The sequence below is a fragment of the Morone saxatilis genome, unplaced genomic scaffold (genome assembly GCF_004916995.1).
Source record: "Morone saxatilis isolate NCDOM2014 unplaced genomic scaffold, NCSU_SB_2.0 Contig22, whole genome shotgun sequence".
Classification (NCBI taxonomy): domain Eukaryota; kingdom Metazoa; phylum Chordata; class Actinopteri; family Moronidae; genus Morone; species Morone saxatilis.
This window is the reverse complement of record NW_023339785.1, coordinates 17,802,092-17,829,442: the sequence shown is the minus strand read 5'-3', so window position 1 is coordinate 17,829,442 and position 27,351 is coordinate 17,802,092. Positions and strand designations below refer to the sequence as shown.

Below are 27,351 nucleotides of genomic sequence, written 5' to 3'. Positions count from 1 at the left end.
ACACCAACCCGAGGACCACCAGCAGGAAGAGACTAGACCACCAGGACACCTTCTTAGAGTTTAACTTTTTATTAAGTAGACAGTGTTTTGTCTGTGGGGGAACAACATGGGGAATAACCAGTCAAACCTGTGCATTCCCTTTGGTTTGCACAATGTGTCTCTTCCCAACAAAGAAAGGAAACCTAACAGCAGCACAGAGGGTAAGACTGACTCTTCATTTGTTTCACAGCTCTTGTTTTCTTTGTGACTTGACTGTCTATTGTGTCACAGTTAAATATTATAGGCTGTTAAATGTTTAAAACAAGAAAATAAAATAAAAAATAGTTAGCAGGTCCATGAGTGCATTTACTTGGTGTACACTAGCACCTAGCTATTGGGATACTGGAAACATAACAGTGAAACCTCATTTATTCCATGAAATGAGATTTGAGAACACTTATTTACTAAGGTTACACTAAACCTCATTAAAATCATAAATGCCATTATTATAATAATTTTCTGACCTTTCCCAGACTTACTGTAGGCTATATTTAAATACTTTAATGGCTAAAATAATTATTTAACCTATTAACCTACAGTTATATCTTTATTGTGGGTTTATTGCTGAGCTCCATCTGTTAAAAAAAAGGCAAGAAAATGATATGTTTTAATTTCTGACATGTTACACATCTTATCACCGCTACTATCACGTCATACACTTGGTACCGTCGTGGAGGGCCAATTTTTATTGCTCAACTTTCTGACCCAAGACCAGTGTCTGAGCTGTCTTACCACATCTGATGTTAATTAAACTTTGTTATTTGTTGTTTTAAACAGACAGGAAATGCCTGTCGCTCATTCATTGCCGTATTGAGCCCCGTGAGAGGTTCACAGAGGCCTCTGGTGATGTCATAGCTTTCCCATACCCTTGTGGGGCGATGGGAAAAAGACGAGACGGTTGTGAGAATAGAAAATGAAGTCACTGGACAAGAACCAGGGTAATGTAGAAGAAAAGAAAGCAAATAGTTTCAGTATGTTTTCAAACCTTTGGACAATCCCTTACTATCTGCGACTTCCTTTTTACCCTATTTATGTATGCCTCTGTTTATCCACATTGTTGTTCTTGTTCATAAATAAATCCAGTAACTTAGAAATTCATATAAAAAGTTGTAGTGTGGTAAAAAAAAAAAAAAAAAAAAATCAGACAGTAGTTAGTCAATTACTTTCTGATCCATGGAGCTCAGGGGAGTTGACGTCTCTGTCCTGACTGCAATGGAGCTCTTCTTTTTCTTGAATGCTGCCTTGTTCTTACTGTAAGCCAAATATATTGTTGACAGCTGTTTATCATGTTTAACACCAAACAAAAACAACACATTTAGTGTGATACAGTGTCGCTCCTCAAGGGAAAATCACTTTTCAGACCCTGGATCTGTTAATTGTCAATGTGTTGCTTAAGGGAACTTCAGCGACACATATTGAAAATGAGTCTCACACATTCCCTATTTGTAATGATCACTCTGGTGTTACATTTTCCTTCACTCTCTAAATGTGTAAATGTGTGAAGGAAGTCGTTCTTCACACATCCCAGTATGCATCACTAGGGGGCGCCACTATATTACATTGATATCACAAAGTCGGGGCAGCCAGAGAGCTCAGGACTTCATGATCTGACTCTGAGGATGAGTTCACTGGGTTATTGTAGGCAAGCTAATCTACATCTTTCTTCATTGTCCCCCCTGTATTGGATCAACGTTTCTATTCAAACATCTATTGTCCAAATGTAAACTCACATTCTGTGAAGCTACAGTGTTATTAACACATGTTTACTCAGTGGTTCAGAGGAAGTGGTTGCTTATGTCTTGCCGCCTCAAGCAACAGGTGTGGTTGTGTAATGTCCGCCATGGTCTGCTCCTATATTTGAAGCTACAGCAGGGCCTGCCTTTGAAGAGTCGACCACAGCTCCGTATCGGTGTAGTCTGGCACTCACTCCTTCAACCGTGATGTCAGTAGAGGAAGACCTGATACCATCAGACAGGATGAGTGTTTTTTTTCGAAGGAGGATGAGAGTGTTAGTCGCAGAGAAAGCAGAGTATAGAATTTCAGGTCAGATTTGATCAGTTACACAAGGATCCATCATCATGACTGCCTCTCAGGTTGCATGCTGTGTAAGGTATCTAGCAATGCACATCTGTATGCGTGTGAAGCAAAATAAGGGTGTGTGTGCGAGTGTGAGGACGACCTAGGCTGTTTCTCTCACATGTGATAAAGCCCTCGGGTGGCATAAGGGGAGGCAGTTAAACATTCAGCACCGTCTTAATTATTTAAGACAGTGTGCGTGTGTGTAAGTGTGCCTGTGAAAGAGAGCGAGAGAGACAAAAGAGGAAGAAAATGAGACATCATTTTGTCAGCAATATTCACTGGATATATATTACCTATTACCACAATTATATTTACTCGTGGGGAGTTTATTTAAATTTTATGAACTGATAATGGAAGTCTTTCAGCCTTTCTTCTCATTGCAGCTGAGGATAATTTTGACTATTGAGCAATTTCATTCTTAGTGATCTTGTGTAATCCTATAATTATTATAATTTTTATTATGGGTAAATCTTTAAAGATCCTCTCCGTACATATATTAAGACGTGTACAAACAGTCTGCGTGGAAAAATCATGTGTGTCTTGTGTGTTTCTTTGCAAAAGCATAATTTCCACATTAAAATCTATGAATATGTAACATTTGTTAATTTCTAAAGTTTTCCTGCTGGACTCAAGATGTTTCCTACTACACTGTAAAGCCCATTCTCAGTGTCTGTGCACTGCTGGCCTCCAGTTTCTACATCACACTGGTATGAGTTGCAAACTGGTCCAGGATGAACTTCCAAACTATTTATAATTATCACAAATCATGCTCGTAGGCACGGCTCCTTAAAATCAGATTTTCAGTGAGCACAAAGAAACTTTCCACTTTCACCAGATGAATGTGAAAATATCCTTCCTGTGTCAAACTCTGCACATACATCATTCTGCACAGAGAAGCTCAAACATCCAGCTGTAGGAACAAGAAGAAAAACATATTCATGAGGGAGTGAGACTTTAAATAACTCAAGATTAAGTTAATATTTTCAAGTTACATTTATATAAAGCTGAAATCAACAAATGTTTAGCATTTTTGCATAATACATTACTAATAAAAATTCATTGATTATCCAAATAGTTGCTAATTCATTTTGCTGACTAATAGTTTCAGTACTTATTTTACTGAGGTCATTTAGTTTAGCTAAACCCAGCTCTATATTCAGTACAGCTTACAATGCAGTGCAGTTAAATCACTCTCTATCTTCCATTAACTGTGGAGAAAAGCCGTTCAGTCACTCATCTGATCCAACCTGATCTGTTTGCAGCTTAAAGGCTGGCACCCCAGATTTCCTTATCGCAATCTCAGCTTCCCCCTCTGAAGTTCCAGTTCAATAACGTTTCCTCTCTGTTGTGCTCCTTGTCTTGTCTCCCCACTTCCAAACAGGGGAGAGAGTTTGGGCGTCCCTAGAACTGTGAGCCGGATGCCCCCCCCAATAAAACTCGGCCTAATGTGTGGAAGCACCTGAAAATGCTATTATAGAGATTGAAAAACATTTGCTGACAAAGTGAGAGCCACGTTCACTGTTTCTTTAACCTTTAGATTTGGTAGCGGCCGCTATTCAGGAGCTCAGTCTTATCGTATCCCCTTGATTCAAACACAGAGAGAAAGAGCAGGAGAAGCTGTGCTAGAAGTGATAATGGACGTGCTGCATTTTTGCCTCTGTATTACTTCTTGTTGTTAATAATCCTTTGGGATATAGATACACTTTAGGAAAGGAAGTTCTCATATTTAAGTTCCCAAAATAGCCCCGTCACCCAGCACTCTCAGTATATCGGTGTCCTGTCCGAAGCTGGGGCCCCGCAGAAGTTTCCCACACGTGTCACAGGCCAATGTCATGACAAGAGAGCAAGGGAGAGAGGAAGAGGGGCCAGGGAATGGGAAGGAGGCAAGATTAGCTTTAAGGAGAGGGAAAGAAAATAATGAGTAAGATAAATAAAGGCTTACAGACTCATGTTCGAAGGGGAGACAGGGGTTAACACAAAGGGCTTGGATGGTGGTTGTTGACTTAATGGCAGCAGAGGGACATGGAGAACGGGAAAAGGGGCACAGATGGGCGGAAGCACTCAGCAGCGTAGACGTGTTAAAGGTGAACCGAGTGTCTGTGAAATTGACCCCGATGTTTCCCCCCCCCCTTCAAATCAAACGCGAGGGTTATGCAGCGGGGTGTTTATGGCGCCCACAGCTTTGTCTTTCATCTCATCGATGAATTATTTCAGAGCTGTAATCCCTACCTGTTGCTGGGCCTAGTTGTTTACCTGTTTGAACATATTCGCTGCATACTGTACATTGTAACATATCAGAGTGTCCCGAACATGAGATCAGCTTACAGAGTTCCCATTGGCTCATGCCCTTCCATGTCTCCCAGTTGTCTTTGATGTCTGGTATGCGGGCCCTCTATGGAGTGAGCCTCCAGATAGCGGATAGTGTCCAATCCAACACATTCCAAGTTTGCTAGAATCTGACAGCACAGAAATTATCAGTTACATTTGATGTCACTTACCGGCAAACTACTCATCTAAGGCCTTAGATTAAAGTGTCTCTCAGCTCAAAAAAGTGCGTTGCTCATTGTTACTTTACTTGGGTGTTTGGCCTTCAGTGTGACGAATGATGGACGTGCAGTTTGACACTAGACGGCTGGTTTAACATTCACCTGCTGAAGAAGGAAAGTTTCTGTGTTCTCACCTAAAACATTTTGTTTAAGGCGTGTACTTACATGTATGATTGTGGGACATCATAATATTTTTTGAAGCCAACCATGGTCCAGGTATGAAACTTGCATTATTCATAGACTAGATGGAGAAGGAGGAAATGTGATTGTAATAATTCTTAACATGGTAATTGACCTTTTTTCTTGGAGCAACCATATCAAAAACACATGTATTATTCCAGGCAGATCATTTTTTTAATTTAATTTAACTGTCTTTATAAAAGTATACAGCCATTGCACACAAACATTCATGCAAAAGTAGTGTTGGGCTGTATGATCAAACATTTGCATCACAGTATTTTTTAAGATTGTTTTGGTTTCACAGTATATCACTGTATTTTATTGTAGTTTGCAGTTACTTTTTCTACTGTCAGTAATACATTACAACTTAAATATATATATATATATGAAGGCACATAAAGATATGTCAGCAACTTTGTTTTCTCAGTTGATTAAACACTATAAAATATTCAAAGTATTTAAGTATTCAAAGAGATATTTCCTAAATGTCACTAGAAACAAATGAGTTAAAGCAGTTGTTTCAGCTCATACAGGAAATTAAAACTGGTATTCCGGTATTGCCTAGCACTATAACATAGAAGTGACTGAGTTACAAGTTTTGGGTGGATATGGTGTTGAATATGTTGAGTATGTTTATTCTTTGAATGATTTCACATTTACTTTTAAGGAATCAGACTAGCACTGTGGGATTTGTCATTGAAGTTCATCAACCTCATTAATCCTCTTGGTGATTCTCAAAAATTATGAATGTCCCATTCCTTCCTTTGATAAAATATACAGTTATGTTTATTCTGGTGTTGGACTCCAGTTGAACTGGGTCAGCCAAACAAGCTGATCTCAATCATAAGAAAACAGAGGGAGCCTGGTCCTTTGCTGCCGAACTGTCTCTGCTTCCAGGCCCCTTTGCAGCCACAGGGCTGAAAGTCCGTCGTGAAGAAGAGTTGTTTCTCCATGTACATCATTTATTTTTTTCAGATTCATAGTCTGGAAATCTAATAATTAGACGGGAACACAGCTCATTTTCTCCCTCTGTCAGGGACATCAATCTTTATCAATGGCAGTAATAATATCAGGAAGTAAAGAAGGGAAGCCTTTTTACTGAAGACTTATATTTGAGCTGAATCCTTAAAAAGAGAGAAGAAATGCACGCGATTTGGTTTCATTTGAAAATGAATGATGATTGGCTCTTCCTTTACGCCTCACTCTCACACTGCCAGAATTGTGACGGTGATCAGTGATCCTGAAGAGATACCTCAGGTAGCAGGAAAGAAGGAAGCTTCTATGAGCTCAGTGAAGGGCATCCGTCCAGAACAGAGTGGTAGGAGTCGGTACACACCTCAGCTTCAAGCTGCACCATGGGAACTGGGGATGGATGGCAGCTGTTTCCCTGGAGACCTAGAATAACAGGACCTGCTCTCTAATTACCTACGCCCACCTGAGCCAGCAGCGAGGCAGGGAGCATGCCTCAGCTCCAGACCATTAGTGCAGAAACAACTAATATCGCTTTGATTTCATGTTATTACTTTATTTTCTGAAATAGTTGTGGGAAAAGGATGCTTAAGGGCAAAAGGACAGAAGCTAAGGACATGGAAGTTGGAAAGGAAACAACACAGGCATTTTGGATACAATGCTGGCAAGACTGTAGACATAAGCTGACAGGTAAATTTGAAAGTTTTTTTTTAAAGTGGTGAAAACTTGTCCAAAGACAACAAAAGACAACAAAACTAGCAAACATGTGAGTGAGATCTTGTCAGCTAATTAAACCCCAGTGTGGCTTCCCTGCTCAAGTCCAAGGACATGATTGTTGGCATGCTACATGAAGTCAGCCAATGTCGCCATTAAAGCCTAAGCAAAGAGAGCTGCAGGCCTTGAAATTGCCCTTGACACCCAAAGCACAGCACATTATTACCGGACGTACTGGTACACTGCTGCTAGTGGTTTAAATGTCTTTTATGACAGTTGACATGAGTGACTCATGCATCCAGAGCTCTGGAGGGAGAGGCTTGAATTTTGTCCCACCAAGTGTCAATTATATGTCCTTCATAGTGATGCATGGTCCAGTGGAGAACAGAAACTGCTTTGTGTTACTGCCTCTGTTTTAGCTTGTGTACAAGTAAATTTGTTTTTGATCTGGGGATCTGTTTTGGGATGTGAGCCATGGTTAGAGTACAGAGACTGTAAAAAAATAAGCATCTATCGTCAGCCATAAGGGGAAACAAAAGAGAGTTACATTATTTTGATAATGATGAAGGGTGAAGATGCAATGAATTCTGGAAGAGCAACAAAGTAACTTCCATGTGCAGACCTGTACTGTTTGTGTAGTAAGATTTTTTTCCGCTTTCTATGGAGAATTTGGAGCTGGACAGCCTGTGTGTCGTTCAGAGAGGGGCAGAAAAGTGGCAACTGGTAGAAAAACATTAGACAGGATAGTCAGAGTAGCAGTAGGCTACAATACATTCAGCTCAAGTCTGTCTTAGTGGCTCTGGCTACTCTTGAATGGAAAGAGATTTGGAAGGAAATATGCTATTATGTAACATAGTACCTGCAACTCTCTGCTATCCCGACATGCCCTTTCCTTTGGGACTGTGAGACAAAACGAGCACGCACTAATGGTCAGTATATAATATGACAGCTGCTGGCTGTTGTTGTTGAACTTTCACTTCAAGGAAACATTGGAATGTATTCTCAAACCGAGATTTTGTCTAAGCTTGCTGTTGAAAGTGGGCTTAGATGTCTTTTTTAGCTTACTGAGTGACTGCACAGGGTAATAATAGCAAAAGTATTTCGTGTCACAACCCCAGGGCCTTCATTGGGTCGCTAAGCCCCTCGCGGTCAAGGTTTACATCACCATGGGCGCCGGCTGTGTGTAAACATTGTTACCTCTAGCAACATGTAGGAAATATTCAGATCTGTTAATACTTGATTTTGGAAAAGCACCAAATTAAGTTGTATATCTTGTTTATATTGTGTGTCTTTTTATTGTTAGAATAGTTAATCCATATTGTAATATGAGGTTTACAGTGGAAATACTTCACAAAAAAATGATGTGTATGTTGGTTGACTGTTTACTGCTCCTTAATTGCTTCTGTGTGTCTAGCAGTGTACATATTAAAAAAAAGAAAGCACACACTTCTCGCCCTTACACTATAATACAGTTCGCAGTACAGTAAGGACTGAAAACTCATTTCCACTTCTCAGGAACATTAACTTTAAGAAACCCCAGCCTTAGCTCAAGTGAGAAATTATATTACATGATGACACATGAAAGGGGAGCAACATAAAGAAATTGATTAAAATGTTTAAATGGTTTTAGCTGAAAATCCCCAAACTGGGCTGCTCAGCACTTCCCAAAAACCACTTGTGTTTCTCTAATGAGATCTTGGATTCTTTTCTCCCGAATATTTGAGAGTGAAGCAATTTAGAGGTTTTGGGAGCCTGAAGGCAAATTCTGACTAGCCTTAAATTGCTTGGGAAGCGATTTCCTTTTGAACTTTGTCATAAATTCTAATGATGTTAACAGGTTTAATTGGGATCTTCTTAACTATAGGTTTGTTGTTTAATATATACCACAAGAATTCACTGCTTTTCCCCCTGTACGCCTGACAGAATTAATGTGAATATGGCACAAGACTTTTTTACAACTGTGGTGCAGCAGTGAAACGCTGTGGGTCAACAACATCCATCCCTTTTTATAATATTATCCCACAAAAGCACACATTTATACTGTTATACACACACCAACATAAAACTCCTTCCATATTTACACACACCTCTCCTTATTTAGCATTATATACCCCTACCTCCTTTACAAGACTCACTTTTATTTTTATCCGTTCGTGAAGAATGATTAAAAATATATAGCTTTACCTTGTAAATTTTAATGCTCGACCAGAATGTCTATTTCTGGAGTGCGTCTGACAGGCCGTCTTGAGCAGGGCTGCTGCTGTTTGTGTGGAGTCATGTTAAAGACGACAAAGACCTTGACATCGACACCCGTAAGACCTTTCTGTTCCTGATGGGCCTTGTATAACTCTGCAAATGTTCCACCACATCGAGCACACTACCGTGTAGTCGCTGTTAAAATGAAAGATGATGAAAGAGAAAGGAACAAATGAAGATTGAATTCTTGTGTGGAACAATGTTTGTCCTTTTGGATGACAAATATGAAGATTGATTTCTCCATCTTATAAAACAATAGGAAAATGATGGACTACACGTCAGGCGATACCTTCATTTTCATTTACCATAATCTTAAGCTGCATTTGTGTCTGAAGCCACTATGTAACAGCCTAGAAGAAGTTGTTGGCTGTGTTGTTATGGGCCAAGAGTATTTCCTGCATCTCCTTTGGTGGTGCATCCGCTCCTCATCTCAGAGAACACTGAGACAATAGAACAGATGGAGGAAGAACACTGTCCGTGCATCTGGTTAAATGCATTGAAAGGCCATTTTTAGCATGTCTCCCACTGACAGAGAGGCCTAAAACAACATTTTGGTGGAGCCATGCCACTGTTTCATGTTCCACTACTACAAACTAAAAAAATTAGGCCTTCATAGCAAAGTGCAACATTGATTTACGGACTGTTAAGTATACTTTAAAATGCTCAAAAACAGCTGTAATGACGTTCGCATAAAACGTTATTTCAATGCCACCCCCTGACTGTTTCCATTGTATTAGAGTAGCAGGGGTCATTTAATGTCAGGGGCTGACATGTTACGTAATGTCATGATTTAGACTCCTTCAATGGAAAATGAACCAGGAAATTCCTCATATCACAGTCAATATGTCTGTCCATTATCATTACCATTATAACATCACTATGGACGTGTGCCACATGGACACAAAACCCCCTCTTCAATTCTTGCTGGGAATTTTGTCCCATGTTTCCTGTCACTATTTGCTTTTGACAATCTAAAAAAAAGATGAGAAATGTTGCGTAACTACGGTATGCTGCCAACATCTAACTATAGGGTTTATACTCAATAAACAAATAAAACAGGAATGAAACTAATTAGACAGCTGCGTGACCTGGAAATCAAACCATAATAAAACTTACATGGCTTGCTTTAAAGCAGCCCTATATTGTGTAACCTAACATTTTGAACAATAACTCATAAAGCATGAGGCCTAAAATCAACTCAGCAAGGAATCTAAAGTACTGCTTGCCTGTAACAGCCAGTCGTGCAACCAGTCATGGTATGGCTTTTAGATGAATACTGACAGCCTGCCTACCAACAGGAAAAAGTGATTCATCTTTGCGCTGTGGTGAATCAGTCACAGACAAGTTGTTAATGTTTTAAAAGATTAGAATGAATTCTTGAAGGATGATTAAACGCAGGCAATCTTCACTTTGCTTATGCTTTTTAGGTGTAAATGAGTTACAGAAAGAATTGATTATTGACCTTATTGACAAAATGTTGCATAAAAAATTCAAACTCATCCACTTACTAGCTTTTTCAAGACCTTTCCACCACATGTCATGTGTCGGTGGCTCAGTTACCTCAATTCTACGGAGCAACTGAGTTCCAGCTCCATCCACTGAGGATCACCATGGGATGTGGTTGAAAGTTGAAGAAAAATCTAGTAAACCTTGACCTTGAGTTTTTTGTTTTTGAAAACAGGAAGTTGGTTCTTCCTCATGTATAGTATTACAGCATTATAACATATTGTGAAATGTTCTGCGACTGAAAGAGGTACTGACTACACCGGTTGAGGAGTGGTGGGATGGTCTGAAAGGCTGTTTGCAACGAGAGCATTTCTTCATATTTTTAGCAGTTCTCTGCTTGCTGTTCTTAATGAGTAATTAAGTATTTAAATAGTTTTCTGCAAACAACCCAAAGCACTAAAAAAAAGGTAAATTAATTATAGAGTGAACATGAGTAGAAAGTTATACACCAATTGTCAATTTACTGAATTACTGTGCAGTCTTCATACCAGCTGCAGTGCTTTGTTTTCCCACTTGCCAGTGATTCACTTCGTAGTGGTGTTTCTAATTTACTCAAATCTGAAATTGCAGAAGTGAAACCAAGCATGCATGCACATTGTCTGCTCAAGACTGCCACAGCATTCAGTCTCATGATCTGAGGATTTGGGAAATTAGAACAATCTGTGAGGGTACCGAACACATGGCAAGAACTCCCTCTAAAATGGCTCCAATTAAAGACCAATGCTGCACCATTGCTTTGATTAAAAAAGAAAAAGAAAAGTTTTCTACTCAGTATGGGTCATCATCTACATGAGGGACTTTATACTGATACAATGGCTTTGGTAATACTTCTGTGTTTTTAAAAAGCAGGTGCTTGACTCCAATGGCCTGTTAAGCATTGACCTAATGAAAAGACAGAAGCACACATTGAAAACAGATGTGATGCACTGTAGTAGAAAACTGCTTGAACAGAAAGTGGTGACCAGAAAAACATTGTTGTATGAATGTGGCTCATTGTGCTGGCCCATGTGTGTTTGATGGAGATGGTTGTGTTCACATTGAAGGTGGGTATGACTCACTTCATCCATTAGATCAGTGGTTGGGGTTTGGACAGCAGCCCTCCCCTGATACTGAGACCACCACATACAAACCTTCCCAAACAGCCATCTGCTCAGCATTTCTACACTGCTTTTGAGTCTTTACAGAGAATTAAAATACTGCAAATGTAACACTTTGCTGTCCAAAGACCAGTCACTGCGCTGCTCTGCATGGCAGCAGTCACATTGCTGTGGGCCAAGTTTCCTTGAGCAAACGAGGCATGTCTGCCCTCCTTCTCTGGAAATAACTTTATTCGTAAGGGCCCTCGTGAGATTGCTGCATCACAGATGCTTGATACCCAAAAGGGGGACAGTATGCATTAAGGTTCATTTTAGAGCAGAGCATTCCCGTTTGCATCCAATTAAATTAAAATAGATGCAGCTTTCTTACAGTGGGCTGTACTGTATGTCCTTCACCTACTTTTCTTGGTGTAAATCACAACTCTGGACCAATCGTTTTCACACATCACACTAACTATTCACACCAAATTCTTGCCAGAATGTATGGCTCTGCACTGCAGTAGAAAAGTGAAGAGACATGACTTGAAATAAAGTTTCTGTTTCTACATGGGTGGTCAAACCAAAAATGTAGGCTCTTTCTCTGTTGGTTCCCACATCAACTTCCAAAAGCGTCTTTGCTTCTATCAGAGCAATCAGACTGACATATCTGTGTTAACAGTGTCCAGGGGTCAGGGCTGAGGGTGATGCCGGGTTGTAATTTAGGCTTTTGACTGAGTATGAGGGCACTGCCGACACGCTCTCTCAACTAATGCATTTTATTTAACATTCACTGTCCGCACACTTTCTGAATGTACTGAGTTCTCACTGCATGTCAGAGAAGTAGGCCTATATAAAGTCTATCAAGGGTGCATGCTCATAGTCCATCTCTGAGTGCTGTAGTACATTTTAGATTTTACTATTGTTTAAGCACTAAATTATCTATTATTCATTCACATTTATATCTATTCATTTGGGGTGATAGGCTTAGTCACTTTCTTGCAAAGAGAGGATCAATACCACTCTCATGTCTCTATGGTATGAAGCTACAGTCAGCTAGCAGTTAGTTTAGCTTAACAGAATGACTGGAAATAAGGGGAAACAGCTAGGCTGGCTCTGTCCAAAGGTAACAATATGCCCATATATCTTAGACAGTCAATTCCAAAGTCTCATTATCACCACAAGGTTGCCATTTGTCTGTGCCTTTCAAATCTGTTACAAATTAATGAAAATAAATGTCTTTTATTTTAAAAACAACTCTGCGGTTGAGGTTTGGTTAGGTGTAGGCACAAAAGTAACCTGGTTAGGTTGAGGGAAGATCGTGGTTTGGGTTAAAATGAGTTAAGCAGGCCCTCCAGGATTCTGCTGGCTTTTTGTGGGATTGTTGCAGCCTAAAATGGCTGAGTTCATGGCAGCTTTTCTAAAACAAAATAGATGCATGCTACAGTGTTTTTAGGCATTTTATCTGTAATGAAATTGTGGAAGAAAGTGAAAATTACCAAAAATAGGTACAAATTGATTGGGTGGTCTTTAATTAAAAATTGAAGGCAACTTGTTCCAATGCATAAAACTGCATTGTTTGAAACTTTCCAAGTAACGTTACCAAAAAGGCTCAGGATTCTGAGGGTAAATGTGAGACGTTCACGTGTGTAGGGTCTGCATCTTCCTGACTAGAAACAAGGGAGGGAGTTTGATGATGATGAACACTCCGCGTTTTGCATGGAAAACTACAATGATTGATCAAATTTGTAGAAGAAGCTGTTTGGACAAAAGTCCCACAGAATTCACGGGGATTGGTTTAATTTGCGTTAATTATTGTGATGGCATCTTCCTGGTGGGACTGGTTAAGGTTAGAGGAGCTTCACTGTCACGGTTACAATAGTGAACATGTTAATGTATGGAATGATCGTCATGCTTTTAAGCCCAGATAGCTCACCTGGTAGAGATGGCGCCCCATGTACCAAGGTTGAGTATTTGATGCAGTAGCCATGGGTTCAACAGTCTCCTGTTATACTGTGTAGGACTTAGTACAGATTGCAATTAACTGAAGACCACTCACATCGGTATGTGGTGACCTGGGAATGAGAACAAGCTGTGAAGTGTGTAGGAGAAACTACTGTGGCCATTAAACTCGCGAAAAACGTGACAGTCCCTACCTACTACCAGTTTTTGACTGGTCCATTCTGGGCTACTGTATAAACATGGCGGTTCAACATGGCGGCATCTATTAAAGGTGATCCACAGCGTTTATAGATAAACACGAAAACAACAATTCCTATATTCAGTTGATTATACTCTAATGAAAACATATCTATTAATATTATATTCCATTTCTGCCAATAGATCCTCCTGAATGCTACACACTGGACCTTTAAGGTCTGATGTTCTGTTGACACACCACTCCGCCCTGTACTCCTCCCTACAAGGACTTAATCACGCTACAATACCGTCACCTGACTTCCTCCTTTGCTCCTGATATAATTACTACAACCACTCGAGGGCTTTGTCACTTAAACCTAAACAGATGTCGTTTTCAGACATTTACTGAAACAATTCATGCTGTCGTTCTCCTTGGGGGACCGTCTCAAAGTAGCATATTTCCCAAAATATCAAACTATTCATTTAAGATGTCTTTGTACTGTTTTTGTCTTTGTATATTTCTGCAGGCATCCTACGGTGTCTTAAATGATTCTGCTGAAAATGATCCTGAAAGTACTGTTCCCCGCCTTTGGAATCAATTCAGCCCAGCAATCATTATGCTTTCATTAACACCCCATAGTTTGCACTCAGGCAGTAAAGCAAGCATCAGGGGGAAGCAGCACTTGTTACTGCAGCTCTGTTGTGTTTACGGGGAAAGCTTGATTGCAGACTCCATTGCAGCCTCTTATTCACTTCCTGTGTTAATCCCCTTTGCCATAGCTGATCTTTCTTTCTAAGGGTGTGGGGGGAATTTCACTTCTGCTTTGCTTCACCCCAAACACCATTCACCCACGGCAAATAAGGAGCCACCATATCCTGCTAAAACAAACAGCATTGAGGAGAAACAAATGCTTTTGTCTTTGAGTTATATTTAGTTCCAGTCTGCCTTCACCCAATCGCCATCTCTCACGAGGCTTGTTTGTCCTCATACTGAATAATATGTATATGCCCGAAAGCACTTTTCTTCTGTGAAATGGATGCGATATGGATTATGTCAGTGTGGTCAACCTGCATACACAAAGCAGTAAAAAACCTTAGTTCTGCCTTCCAATTAGTCACAATTCCAATCATGCATTGACATCAAAGAATAATAATTTGCACACATCTACATTTTCATGCATTTTTGTTTCTTAACCGGCATGCTTTGTTGAGAATATTTGACACACAGCTGCTGTGTAGTGCCTCAGGCCTCTCTTCTCCACTATGGGAGATATGCTGGCCCGGCACTCCCTTCACTCACGGTCTACAAACCCTACAGGCCATGGCTCCTCAGAGAGCGCTGTGGTCCAGAAGACAGGAAACAGCTTGAGAGAAGCCCAGCAGTCAAGGCTGTGGGAGGGCAGAGGATAGGGTGGGGAAAAAAGGGGATTTCCTCATATGGGTTTGGACTTTTATCAAAAGTGTCTGTTTGTCCAGCATATTAATACGTGATTAATTAAGTGTTAATTACCTCCTCATGATGGATCTGTGTCCTTTTAAAAAAAATCTGACACCAAGGATCAATAATCTTGTCAATGTCTTTATTCAGTTTAACTCCTACAGGATGACACAGGATGATTTTTTGAAACAACCATGATCAATGATCCTGTAATAATTTTAATTGCTATCAGAGTTTGCAGCACGCTGTCTGCCTGACCCCTCTATATGCAAATGTGCTGAATAACTGCCTTCCTTTTAGATTACACATCCACTTCAAGCATGATGTTTGTCCTATAGGCTACACACTCATTAGCCTTCATCACAGGCTTTGAGTGAATAATTAAATGAATTATTCAGATGCTCTTTGATGCTCTTGAGGGGGGGGGGGATCNNGGGGGGGGGGGGGGGGGGGATCTCTGCTTACTGTATCTTTAAAGTCGTGCAGAGGGGAGCCTATACTAAAGAAAGGAGGGGGCTGCTGTGCGCCAGTTGGAGGTGTCTGCCTGTCGCAGCGGCTTGGGGTTGACATTAAGAAGAGCGTGTTCATGCTTCAGCGGGGAGATACAGCACATTTTGAAGGCGCTGATACTCAGATTGAACTGGTTCCAAGCAGATACTCATCAGACCGAGGATACACGGATGGACAGAGAAACACTGCAATCGGAATTAACTTGTCAGCCGGTGCGAGGGATTTCTGGATATAATGGGGAATACGACACCTAAACCTTTAATAGGTGAGGCTTGATATTAAATGTGTCATTCACCGGGCTTGTAATGCACTCACGCAAAGCGGTGTCTGTGTGGAAACAGCCTGATAGCCAAAGATACACATGGCTAGTCCTGATTCTTCTATACTTGCGTTGAGACGCGCTTCCCATCACGGGGGGAGCTGAGCGTGATTCCCAGGGAGCGATTCCAAACAAGCGCTCCTGCAGCCGCCTTGCTCTGAGAATGCACTTTTTGCACATTATAATCAGTGATGTAGCCTTATTTAAGGCACAGATAGTAGGCAGATGAAGGGCGAGAATTTGACTAGTTGATGATCATCACAACGTAAGGAGGACCATCATCAACAACAGTCCTTCAGGAAAGCTCCGTTGTAACTATTGCCAGAGATCCTATCCTAATAAACGCACTAGTTAGATTTTTTAGCTTTTATATTAAGTATTGTTCTAGTTTCTCAGTTTCTGCTTTTTGAGTGGCACCATACTGTGGTAAATAACAATTACGTACTGCTTTCTTTTAGCCCATTTTGTGTCACTTGCTATATATATAATGCTTGAGTCTTTTATTTCAGACAGGAATGATTATATCATACATGATAGATAGATAGATAGATAGTTATTTAGTGGGATATTGCAGCAGCCAAGACTCACAAAACAAAACAAACAACATGAGCACACATAAGAGGTCCATAAGAAAATAGGATAGGAAAATCATAAATAACTACAGTCTTCACTTTCTAAGTAGAAACTTAACAAACACTTAAGAATGGGACCATACTTTAAACGTACAATGATGCTGCCGGGTAAAATTCTGCCATTATCCCAAATATCTAAGCTGTCTTATATAAAGTACAATCTCAAGTGATTGCCAGGGAATTATGCCTGTATGAGACTTGATTGTCAGCCCCAGTTTTTTTTGCATAAAGCTGTCATTATGAGCTCTCAGACTATCACTTTCTGAGGCCACTTTGTCATGACACCTAAAGCGCATTACTTGATAATCAGTTCCCCATATCACTTTGATTTAATGTCTGTCACAGTCCCACGCCCCCAACAGACCCACTCGGCGGCTAAATGATGTGGTTACTGCCACCAGAGCCAGCTGACGTAGGCTTTGGACTGAGAACAGTTAGTCACAGAGGAGCAGGAGCAGCTTGGGTCCTATTGCTTGCACTGTATGGTTTTGATTAACATGGAATTCATAGAATATCTGCACTTACACTTAGGGTCTATATTAGAGATGTGCAGACTATATTAGCAAGTAGGTTTAATTATGCATTATAATAAAACAGGCCATAATGCTAGCTGTGAACAGAGGATCAAGTGGCATCATTGAAAAGATGTAACAAAACAGACCCTGAAATTCTTCTAGAGGCTCATGTTTTGCTCAGTGAATGAGTTACAGTATGATGAACACTAGAGCCTAGAGTTATGAGAGAATAGAGAGCCTGATCATCTTGTGGCCAAAGATAACTCTGACGAATGCACATAATCAGTTTTACATTTCAAAAAGCTTTGGCATGGCAGTGTGTCTTGTGGAGTCTTATGATTGTATTTATTTGTGCTTTTTCTTTCATTATGAGAAAAATAGGGAGCTACCATTCCCATTACTAACTGGTCTCTAAGAGTAATTGAACCACATGTGGTAGCAGATCAAAATTCACTTTTTGGCCAATCTACCAATGACAGGTAAACTGAGAAAATGTACCTGCCAAAAATAGTTTTACCAGCCAAAAACCTGCATTGTCTGGTTTTGAGCTTTATATTTTAGCTAGGATCTCGAGGCCCCTGCATCATCCAGACGCCGACCCTGTCAAAAACGCAGACATCTGTGACCTTTCTCTTCGTCTTCATGTTTTCTCTTTGGAGGCTTAACCCCCGGATGTGTGTCACCGCATCTCTAATAACATGTAACACAGATGCATATTACGGCCAAAAGATAGTCATTGTGTTGAGAGCCTAAATGCTGGTAAGCTGGTTTGATCTGAGGACGTCACGATATGGTATGGTGGACAGCAAGGATCACAAAAGTCACAGTCGGTACACATAGAAAATACAGCAATTTAAACCTGGCAGTATGCCGTGATTCCAAATGATTTAATGGCCATCCAATTAATTAATTAATGAATTTTCCGGACAAACCCCAAATTTACTGACATGACTGACTTAGTGGATGTTCATTTTAGACCCAGAGTCCAATATCAACCTGTTTTTGAGTAGCTATCCACCACTGACAGTGACTTAGCCCCAGTTTGTGCCATTAAATATATGATGTGAAGCAACTTACATGCATTAATCACGTTGTATTGTCAATTTGTGAAAGAATTCTAATGTAAATTTAAAAAACAAGAGCCTTGCACGACTTTCTGTGGACTCATTTCTATGTAAAGGTTTTTTTCCATTTCGTAACTGTAACCCCCGCTTAGGTCTCCAGAGGTGGGCACCGACTGATGCCCGACTGTCCTCTTGCACCTCTTCTGCTTCAACACACCGTGTTTTTGTTGATGCTGGAGTCGGAGTCTTGGTCAGAGCCGCTTGGTACTGCATTCTGTTGTCAAACTGGCCTTCGTCGGAGGCTGTGTTCAGTCCTCGACCAAGCGTGTTCACTGTTTTACAAAGTGCAAGTACGCGCATGAGCAATGCTGACGTAGTTCACATAATGGCCACTGCTGTCATTAATAACAAGGATTTCCTGACAATTCCGCAGAGTACTGTTAACATTACATTGGACTCAAGATAAGCATCCAATTTAGCAAAAATTAAATACCCGGTAATCTTTAAATAACCCAATAGGTAATTTACCAACACTATTTCCAGAATCCTCTCTTTTAACTCTTTTAACCATCTGGTATTGCCTTAGTTCCACAATAAAAAAATATTTTAGACCTGTTTCTCAAGCTATGACTATTATTTCCTGTACAGGAAGCTGGAAATTACATACATGTAGTTGCTTCCTCTGTGCAACAATAGAAAAATATTGAAGCGTTATCTTGTTTGAAATTGAATACAAGGTAACATCATTATAGACAAATATTTAAGTGTATGCAAAATTCTTTAAAGGTACCCTGTGGAGTTTTCTTGTAAACAACCAAAAGTCATATTTACATGCAGTGTTATTCACCAGAACTTAATGTATGCTTGAGGTCTAACAAATGCCTTGAATGTCTTGAATTTTTGAGCATTTTAAAACTTTTTACATTATTTGCATGCATGTTTACTTGCAAGCAGTCCTCTTCATCACTGCCTTTGTTGGCACAATGCTGCATTTTTGTTTTGCGCACCTGTAGATCACAGAAACCACCACCTGTATGGACATGTGTGTCCTCATGCAAACAAAAACAAAACTCCATCTTTAAGTTTGGTTCACGTTGTAAAAGTAAGCAAAGATAAAATGCTCTATCTTTGTTTGAATTAGGAAACAGAGTTGCAACTGAGGAAATGGTTAAAGATCTTTTTTTGTCGTGCTGCCGATGGAAATGCTTTTCATCCAGATGGTTTTATGAGTTTTTAAGGGTTTTGAAAATACTTTTGGAACAGAGGTAAGTGTTGATAAATGACTCTCTGGGATTTTCAGAGATCGCCCGGGATTTATTTTTCGGTAAACTCGAATGCTTAGCTCTGTGACTTGAATGTAATGTTAATACATGAGAGGCACGAACATTGACAGTGAGCTGTCCCTTTTTGTGTGACCTGTTGTGCTATGCTTTTCATCTAATAATGGCTAGTGTCTATATCAGTCTTTGTAGGTCCTTTAACGGCAGAGTCCCAGTACATCACTCTGTCAGTGAGGAAGTTGAGCCTCAGACCTATCGGCTAACCCTCAACATGCTGTACTCCATACACTATACCAAAGTATATTTTACTCCCTCAAAAGCCAAATTCCTGGAGTAGAAAGGAAAGAGGCACATCATTTGAGATGTTACAGATGTTCTTGCTGCTGCTTCATAGTTTAGAATATAATCAGTGATAATGTCTAATTTAGGAAATGTACTGTGGAACATTTCACTGAGTTATTGTCTTTACACTAGATCACAGTGAATTTTAAACAGAAATGTAATCACTCTGTGGCCCTGGAGGAGAAAAGAAACACCACCTCCCTTTGAATACTGGATTCCAGCCAGTCTATACCATAAACACTCATCTACAGCTTTAATTTTATTTATTAAACCCAAACAATTCAAGTCTCATTTCATCCCATGTTCAGTTTGTCTTGTTCTATTTCGGATCTTGTTAATTTGTTTTTTGATGCTCATGAATAAATTCCCAAGCAGGACATTGACTCCTGTGAAGATGAGATTAAAGATTGAGCCTTTTATTTGGGTATTTCTTTACTGACGAGACACTGTGTGATTCATTCTCCACTTTTGAAGATAACCGTGAAGGAATGAAAGGGGATATTCAGGGTTTGTTTATGCTGTAGGCCAAGGGTGTGTAGCCCATAAATAAGAGGAAGACTTATCGCGTCTGTTGTCGTCTTTATATACTTTTTTTGTTATGTTTTCTCCCTCCTGTGATGGTGCTAATATTAGCAGAGTTCAAATCTATATTGATTTTACATAAGCTAAATGACCTTTTTATGTTTCCCAGTGATATATGCACATGGGTTTTGTCTAAATTGACCTTGTTTTATTTCTGTGATATAAATGTCCCATATGGATGTGGTAAGAAGACTGATTTGGGACAGTTTGCCTTTTTATACTGTAAATGTGGGTTACATGCTAAAAGAGACTATTTAATGTACTTGTTAAGGGGAGCAGAGAGGCTTCAGAGTGTCAGTGTGGGAAAGGAAATGTGTGAGACTGTGGGCTCCTTTACATAACTGGCCTCTGCCCTCTAAACCAACTGCCATGGACCACTTGCAAGCAAATTATTGTGTGCTGATACGTTCGCCTCTTTTTCCAACAGCTGGTTCCAGTTGCTTTTTTGACCTGTGCCACATAAAAGCAGAACTGCTGTTGACATGCCACGTTGTTCTCTAATTGGGTTGATCAGGTTGAATCATTGATGTCATTCTTTCTGATATTTTTGTACCCACAGATGCAACTCTGCAATCACGCCCGGTGGCCAACAGGCAGTACTACACCCTGCCCAACAATGGGGCAGCTGTGGAGAGACGAACGTCTGCTCCTCCGGTCAGCATCAGTGTCGAGTCACCCCGTTTTCACCCCCATGCCAAAGGCAAGAATATCAGGCTGGATGGGCAGCTTCGTCGCGCCACGCGCAAGAACAGCTTCTGTAATGGCATCACCTTCAGCCACAGGCCTGTCCACCTCTATGAGAAGGTTTGTTTTCAATTCACTCTATTTTTAACAGGTAGATGTTGTAGATGTAAAAAATACAAGTTAACCTTTAATTAATGTTATCATTCAGGTTCGCCTGCGCCTAAGTGGTGTGCACACTGGCTGGAGTGGAGCTCTGCGCTTTGGTTTCACCAGTTTGGACCCCAGTGAATTGGTCACTACAGATATCCCCAAGTACGCTTGCCCAGACCTGGTGACACGTCCGGGCTACTGGGCCAAAGCTCTGCCTGAGAGACTGGCTTTGAAGGACAACGTGTTGTCATTCTGGGCCGATCGCCATGGAAGAGTGTTCTACAGCATTAATGAAGGAGAGCCCATCCTCTTCCACTGTGGGCTGAGCATCGGCTGTCCACTCTGGGCCATCATAGATATCTATGGCATCACTCAGGAGGTCACACTGCTCGGTAAGCATTTTATTATGTTGTTTACTTTGTGAAAACACACCTATAAAATACTTATTTAATGATTGCAGTCAAAAGAGTCAAGCAGAAGCTGACTCATATTCAAAAGGGAAGTGAGAGGAACACATTTCACAACTGACTGGTCATGAGTCTGTACACAATCCATCATTACTATTCATATATATCCAATAAAGTATTGACTAATGGATCATTTCTAGCGCCAGCTAGAAAGCCACGTATTTTGACCATGGCTTTGACAACCCTGAAACCTCACAAACTTATTTTTATAGTGTCAACACATTCACAGCTAATTTAAGCAGCTTACTGAGAGTTCAGAGAGCAGCTGTGCAATGAAACTCTTCAGCAGCAGAGGCCAATATAGTAGGAGGAGTAGGTAGTAGGGTCTGGCAGTCACTCAATGATCCACTATCTGTGTGACAAAACTAGTTTGTCTAGAAAACCAGAACCACAACATACAGAGATAAACAGGATCTGGACCATAGCTCTCAATTTATCCTGAACCTCACACTCCTAACCGCTTTACAGGCCTTTCCTTTAACGCTCTCTTACTGTCACTTTCCCGCGCTTTGTCAATTTCTTCCTCTTCCATCACCCTCTCCCCTGTGGTTCCCTCTCGTACTCACTGGGTGTGTTTATCTTCAGTCTGACAGGAGCTATGGCCATGTTTGGTCAATGCGGCAGATCCCAGGAGCTTTGGTGAGGGGCCAGTGCACTCAACTGCTCCAGCATCACTAGAAATAGTAATAAAGGAATGTATCATAAGTCAAAGGGGGACTACAAGCGCCAGACTTGTTTATATCAGCCCCTCATACACACAGAAACCCAGCTGTATTATGAACTGCATGAAGCATGGCAGTTAAGAGAGCTTAGCTTAATGAAGAAATGGAGCAAAGAGGTAAATACACTGGTGACTGTCAAATAAACAGCCGGCCAACACAGCTTATTTGGTTTCAAAACTTTTTTTAACTCCGCAACAAACGTTACAACAAGAGCAACATGCAAAGTGCTCTCAGTGTAGAAGCTCATTCTAGCTCTCCTAGTGGTTACCAAGAGACATGTTTTATCTTGTATATCTCATCTGCTTGCTGTCAGTCGCAGTGGGAAAAAAGTATTAAATAGCAAAATAGTAGTGCTATACAGTCAATACGTTAATGACAAATGTTAAAAAATGTCTCATAAATGTCCATAGTAGTCAAGAAGTTGACAGTTTCTTTCTTTTTGTATCATCTTCATAGAAATATGTGTACCATACCACACATAGGAAGCATACAAAAACCAAATAATTTATTAGACATTCTAATATACTGGAGCTTCAACCATTAGTCAATTCATCGATTAGTCAATTGACACAAATGTAATTGAAAACTACTTTGATTATTCATTAATTGTTTATACTTTTACAAAACATTTACAGACATCACCTTAAGCTCTAGGTTATTGTAATTTTTCAAGTTGTATTAACAATCAATCAGTTATTTGAGAAAATAATCAGCAGATTACTCTATATTACTTGTTAACGGCAGCCCAAGATGTGCCTATATAAACAGCAGTGCACATACTGCAGAGCAAAAGAGGCTGCACTGACACATGCAGATAAGATCTCAGCCCTCATTGCTTTTCCTCAGACATAGTAGAAAGAAGGGAAGTGACCTGAGCTGACTTTGGACAGATCATACGACACACTATGTCCAAGTCAAGTAATTGTTTGTCCATATTCTCCACCGCAGAAAGCACGTTTGCTGAGAGTGTGGGATCCAGCTGCCTGAGTGCGGCCCGTCTGAGTGCCTATCTGCCCCAGAGTAGCCACGACTCAGCCAATTACAGCAACAATCAACTGGAGAACAACCAGGCTGCTGCTGCCAAGATGGCCAACCTCCAGCTCAATAATTACACTCAGCTCATCCCCTGCTGCTCCTCCACCTCTTCCTCCTCTACCCCATCCTCATCTGCTTCCACTGGGTTCAGTGTTCCGAGGGTCGTCCGGGGCCTTCCTTCCCCACTGGACAATGACTTGCACTTTCACCTGATCCGTGGCTCTGATGTAATACTCTCTGCAGATCGCTCTGCTGCCTGCATACACTTTCTGGACAGCAGTCGGACTCTGGTGTTCAGTGACCGGCCTCTGCATGTGGGTGAGACTTTGTATGTGGAAGTCGGCCACCTAGGCTTGCCCTACTTTGGGGCACTGTTGTTTGGGTTAACATCCTGTGACCCAGCTAGTCTTCACGCCGGGGACTTGCCTGCAGACCCCGAGGTTCTCCTGGACCGCAAAGAGTATTGGGTGGTTCACCGGGGCTTCCCAATGCCTTGCTCTGGAGACGTGCTCAGCTTCAGTCTGCTGCCCAACGGAGAGGTGCAACACGGGGTGAATGGAGTGGGACGTGGCAGGCTGCTCTGTGTGGACTCCTCTCAGGTCCTGTGGGCCTTTTTCACCCTGCATGGCGCTGTCAACAGACTCAGGATACTAGGTAATGTGAATTCTTACACTTTTTGTGGAATTATTCACTTTCTCGTCCATGATTAGATTCATACCACACTTATATTTGTCCATTATATATAAGGCTACAGTAGCGTAGCTTAGCACAAAGACTGGGGGTTGTGTGCCAGACTATTTCTTGGCTCTGTGCAGTTGCCACACAGCCAGAAGACAGAGCCATGCTAGTAGATTACTACTATTTCCAGTCTTTGTGCTAAGCTAAGCTAACTGTTTGTAGCTTCATATTTAACAGACAGAAATGAAAATGGTATCAATGGTCTCATTCAACTTGCCGGAAAAAAGCTAATTGGCATATTTCCCCAAATGTCAAACTGATAAATGCCCAAACAGGACTCTTCAGTTATCATCAGTCTATTCTTGCGTCTAGGCAGCCCCTGCAATTATTTTTTTTCCCAGACTAGAGGAATGCAGTTGAGTACTTTATGTCTGCATGTTTCTGTTCAGCTTAGAGCTGTGACCTATCTGTCCTAGTCCCACTACTCCCACACAAACTCCCATCATCTCAGACCCCAGTTTCACCAGCTTCTGATCCAACAATATTATCCTCATACAGAACTAACTAGAAGAAAATCACTCCATGAAAGTTCAAGTGATGCAAATATGTATATCTAATCTGACTGGTTAGGGCCAGTCAGCGTAACACCTTAGACTCTAGCGTTACACTCAAACAGTTCAAAGACGCTGTATTGAAATGATACCAACTAAAATATATACACTTTGTCTAAATGCATACGTTTAAAGGCTTTACATGAGTCTAATTATCTGGGGTTTGTTCATGTGTTTATCTTTGTGACACAGGAACACTGCAGTCCAGTCCTCCCTCCACATCCCCAAGCACTTCCCAGAGCAGCAGTCCAGATGACAGTGACTCAGACCTTGCGTTCAGTGTCAACAGATCCTCCTCTGCCTCTGAATCCTCTCTCGGTAGGTTGTCATCACGCATACTGCTACATTGTATATGGAAACCTTCACAAGGTCACAGCAGGGAGGCTCCTACGGTGTACAGGTTTGGCCCCTCTGTTAGACTCCACAATACTGCAGACATGGAAAACAATGTTTTGTTTTGCTTTCTTATATGACATATTCACATTGTTAAAGATATACTTCCATGATTTGGTACATCCTAGAGCTGCAATGATTACTGAATTAATCGATTAGTCAACCGACAGAAAATTAATTCGCAATTATTTTATTATTCGATCAGACCTTAAGTCTTATAAGTCGAAAATCCCTGTTTCAGCTTCTCAAATGTGAACATTTGCTGTTGTCTTTATTGTAGTACTGTGTACTGTAATGAATTGAATATATTTGGATTTTGGATTGTGGGCTAATCATCTGTCCTTTAGCTCCAGGAAATTGTGATGGACATTTTTAACATTTTTACTGATGTTATATGAAACGAGAATTAATCAAGAAAATAATCAGCAGATTGATTGTGAAAATAATAATAAGTTTCAGCCCTAGAACATACTGTGTTTGTTATGTTTAAAAGACCAGTATGTAACATTTATGATGATCTATTGGCAGAAATGGAATGTAATATTCATAGGTATGTTTATGGTAAGGTATTTTTATCTACAGAGGGAGCAGGTCTACGTAGGCTGCCTTGTTGAACCGCCATGTTACTACAATAGCCCAGAACGGATAAACCAGACACTGGCTCTAGATACTGACCTTTGCGCCACCATAATTTCTTCTATACACGTGGAAGGCTGAGCTGTGTTCAAATGGTTGCAGTCTGCAGCTTCAACACTAGATTCCACTAAATCTTACACACTGTGTCCTTTAAATAACTTATCAAAGATCAGATTCTAACATGAATATGTGTATTTTGCCACCAACACCCTCCAAAACACAGATAAACAATAAATAATATAATATAAGAGAGAATAAAGAATAGAATATAAAAACAACAGTATTCATACACTTCCCACAACAGTGACAATAACAAGAGTTATCTGTATCCGTGCATCCATGTCTGACCAAGACCTACATGTTTTTTTCTTTTTCCTCTAGTGACTGCTCCCAGCTCCCCTCTCAGTCCTCCCGTCTCTCCCACTTTCACTGCCTCAGAACTGCCCCCTGCTGGAAAAAATGGAGAATGCACCATTTGCTTCGACCAGGAGGTGGACACTGTCATCTACACCTGTGGACACATGTGTCTGTGCAACGACTGTGGGCTGAAGCTGAAGAGACAGATCAATGCATGCTGTCCAATATGCAGGAGGCCCATCAAAGATGTTATCAAAACATATCGGCCATGATGGTCCAGATGCTTAAACAGGTGCTGTGACTTCCACTGCTGGATGCCACCTGTGACCCCCTTCTCAGGCCTGGCTGGACACGGATCTTGGCCTGGAGATTAGCCACACCAGGACATACTTGTGCCTATATTTCCATTTTGTATGGGTAAATAATTTCTGCAGAAAGACTAGGCTCTTCATACACAGAACTGTGATGAAGCTCCTCTTACATAATACAAAGACTGCATACACAAGCTCCTATATTTTGGCTAACAGACAAGAAATGAATCATGTGCTCCTGTTTTGTATTTTTCATGTGATGTCTCTTATGTCACATCTAGCCTGTTTGCTGAGCAGAAAAAGCCTGCTGTGGATATTTTGTCTTTACCCTCATTGTCCTAGATCTATGTGTGCTTCAGCATAATATGTGGACCGTAGTCTATGACTTCTAGTGCCTTAGATTTTTGTCACATTGTGTGTCCAAGTAATTATGCTAATAATCCCAGCCATATTTTCAATGTACAGTACTGAAAGCTTATGGTGAAAAAGGCACACAGATATAAAGGTTTTAGTAGTAAGTGGAATGATGTAAATGTATGGTAAGTGTGTTCAGTGGCGTGCTTTGAGAAAAGTATGTTTGGTTAGTTCAAATTGAAGAATCTGGTTTTGCACATTGAGAGATTAATAAAAGTGGATAAGTGTGATAAAAAATGTGTGTAGTTTCACTAATAAAACTGATACAACCGTCAACACTGAAGGTTCACTTTAAATAATTTAAAGATAATTGAATGTGTACTATAAGTTTTTATATTTTATTGCTGATACTACTACTAAATTGACGTTGAGATGAGACTTTTAAGCATTGACATGCATTGATGATTACATACATGGAATATAAATCTACGTCATAACTGTAAAGTTATGGAAAATTAAATCTTTTTTAGAGGCTTTTTCTATATTTTTTAACTGCATATAGCCTGTATAGCTAGGCCAAAGACGTTTTTCACAGCAGACATTTTGACTTGTTAGCACGATAAACACAGGTGATACACATTTTATTAACAGTGGCTCAGTTCCATTAAGTGTCCTGGTAAGCCATACCAGTGAGCCAATGTGCACAATATGAGGACACTGGGGACTAGCTCATGGGAATATAGTTGTTTCTAATATTAAAAACATATAAT

The 27,351-nt window shown here is 40.5% G+C and overlaps 1 protein-coding gene across 2 annotated transcripts; it reads left to right on the top strand.

Annotated features, from left to right (window-relative positions):
* Positions 1–27,018, top strand: neurl1b (neuralized E3 ubiquitin protein ligase 1B). 2 transcript variants are annotated; one of them, XM_035669765.1, is made up of 6 exons: positions 1–200; positions 20,743–20,987; positions 21,076–21,409; positions 23,155–23,895; positions 24,723–24,848; positions 25,941–27,018. In XM_035669765.1, exons 1-6 carry the CDS (start codon positions 107–109, stop codon positions 26,186–26,188), a joined length of 1,788 nt encoding a protein of 595 aa, XP_035525658.1. In that variant the 5' UTR covers positions 1–106; the 3' UTR covers positions 26,189–27,018. The 2 variants fall into 2 exon arrangements, with proteins under 2 accessions (XP_035525658.1, XP_035525659.1); XM_035669766.1 differs by lacking the exon at positions 1–200 and adding an exon at positions 15,443–15,714.
* The last annotated feature ends 333 nt before the right edge of the window (positions 27,019–27,351 follow it).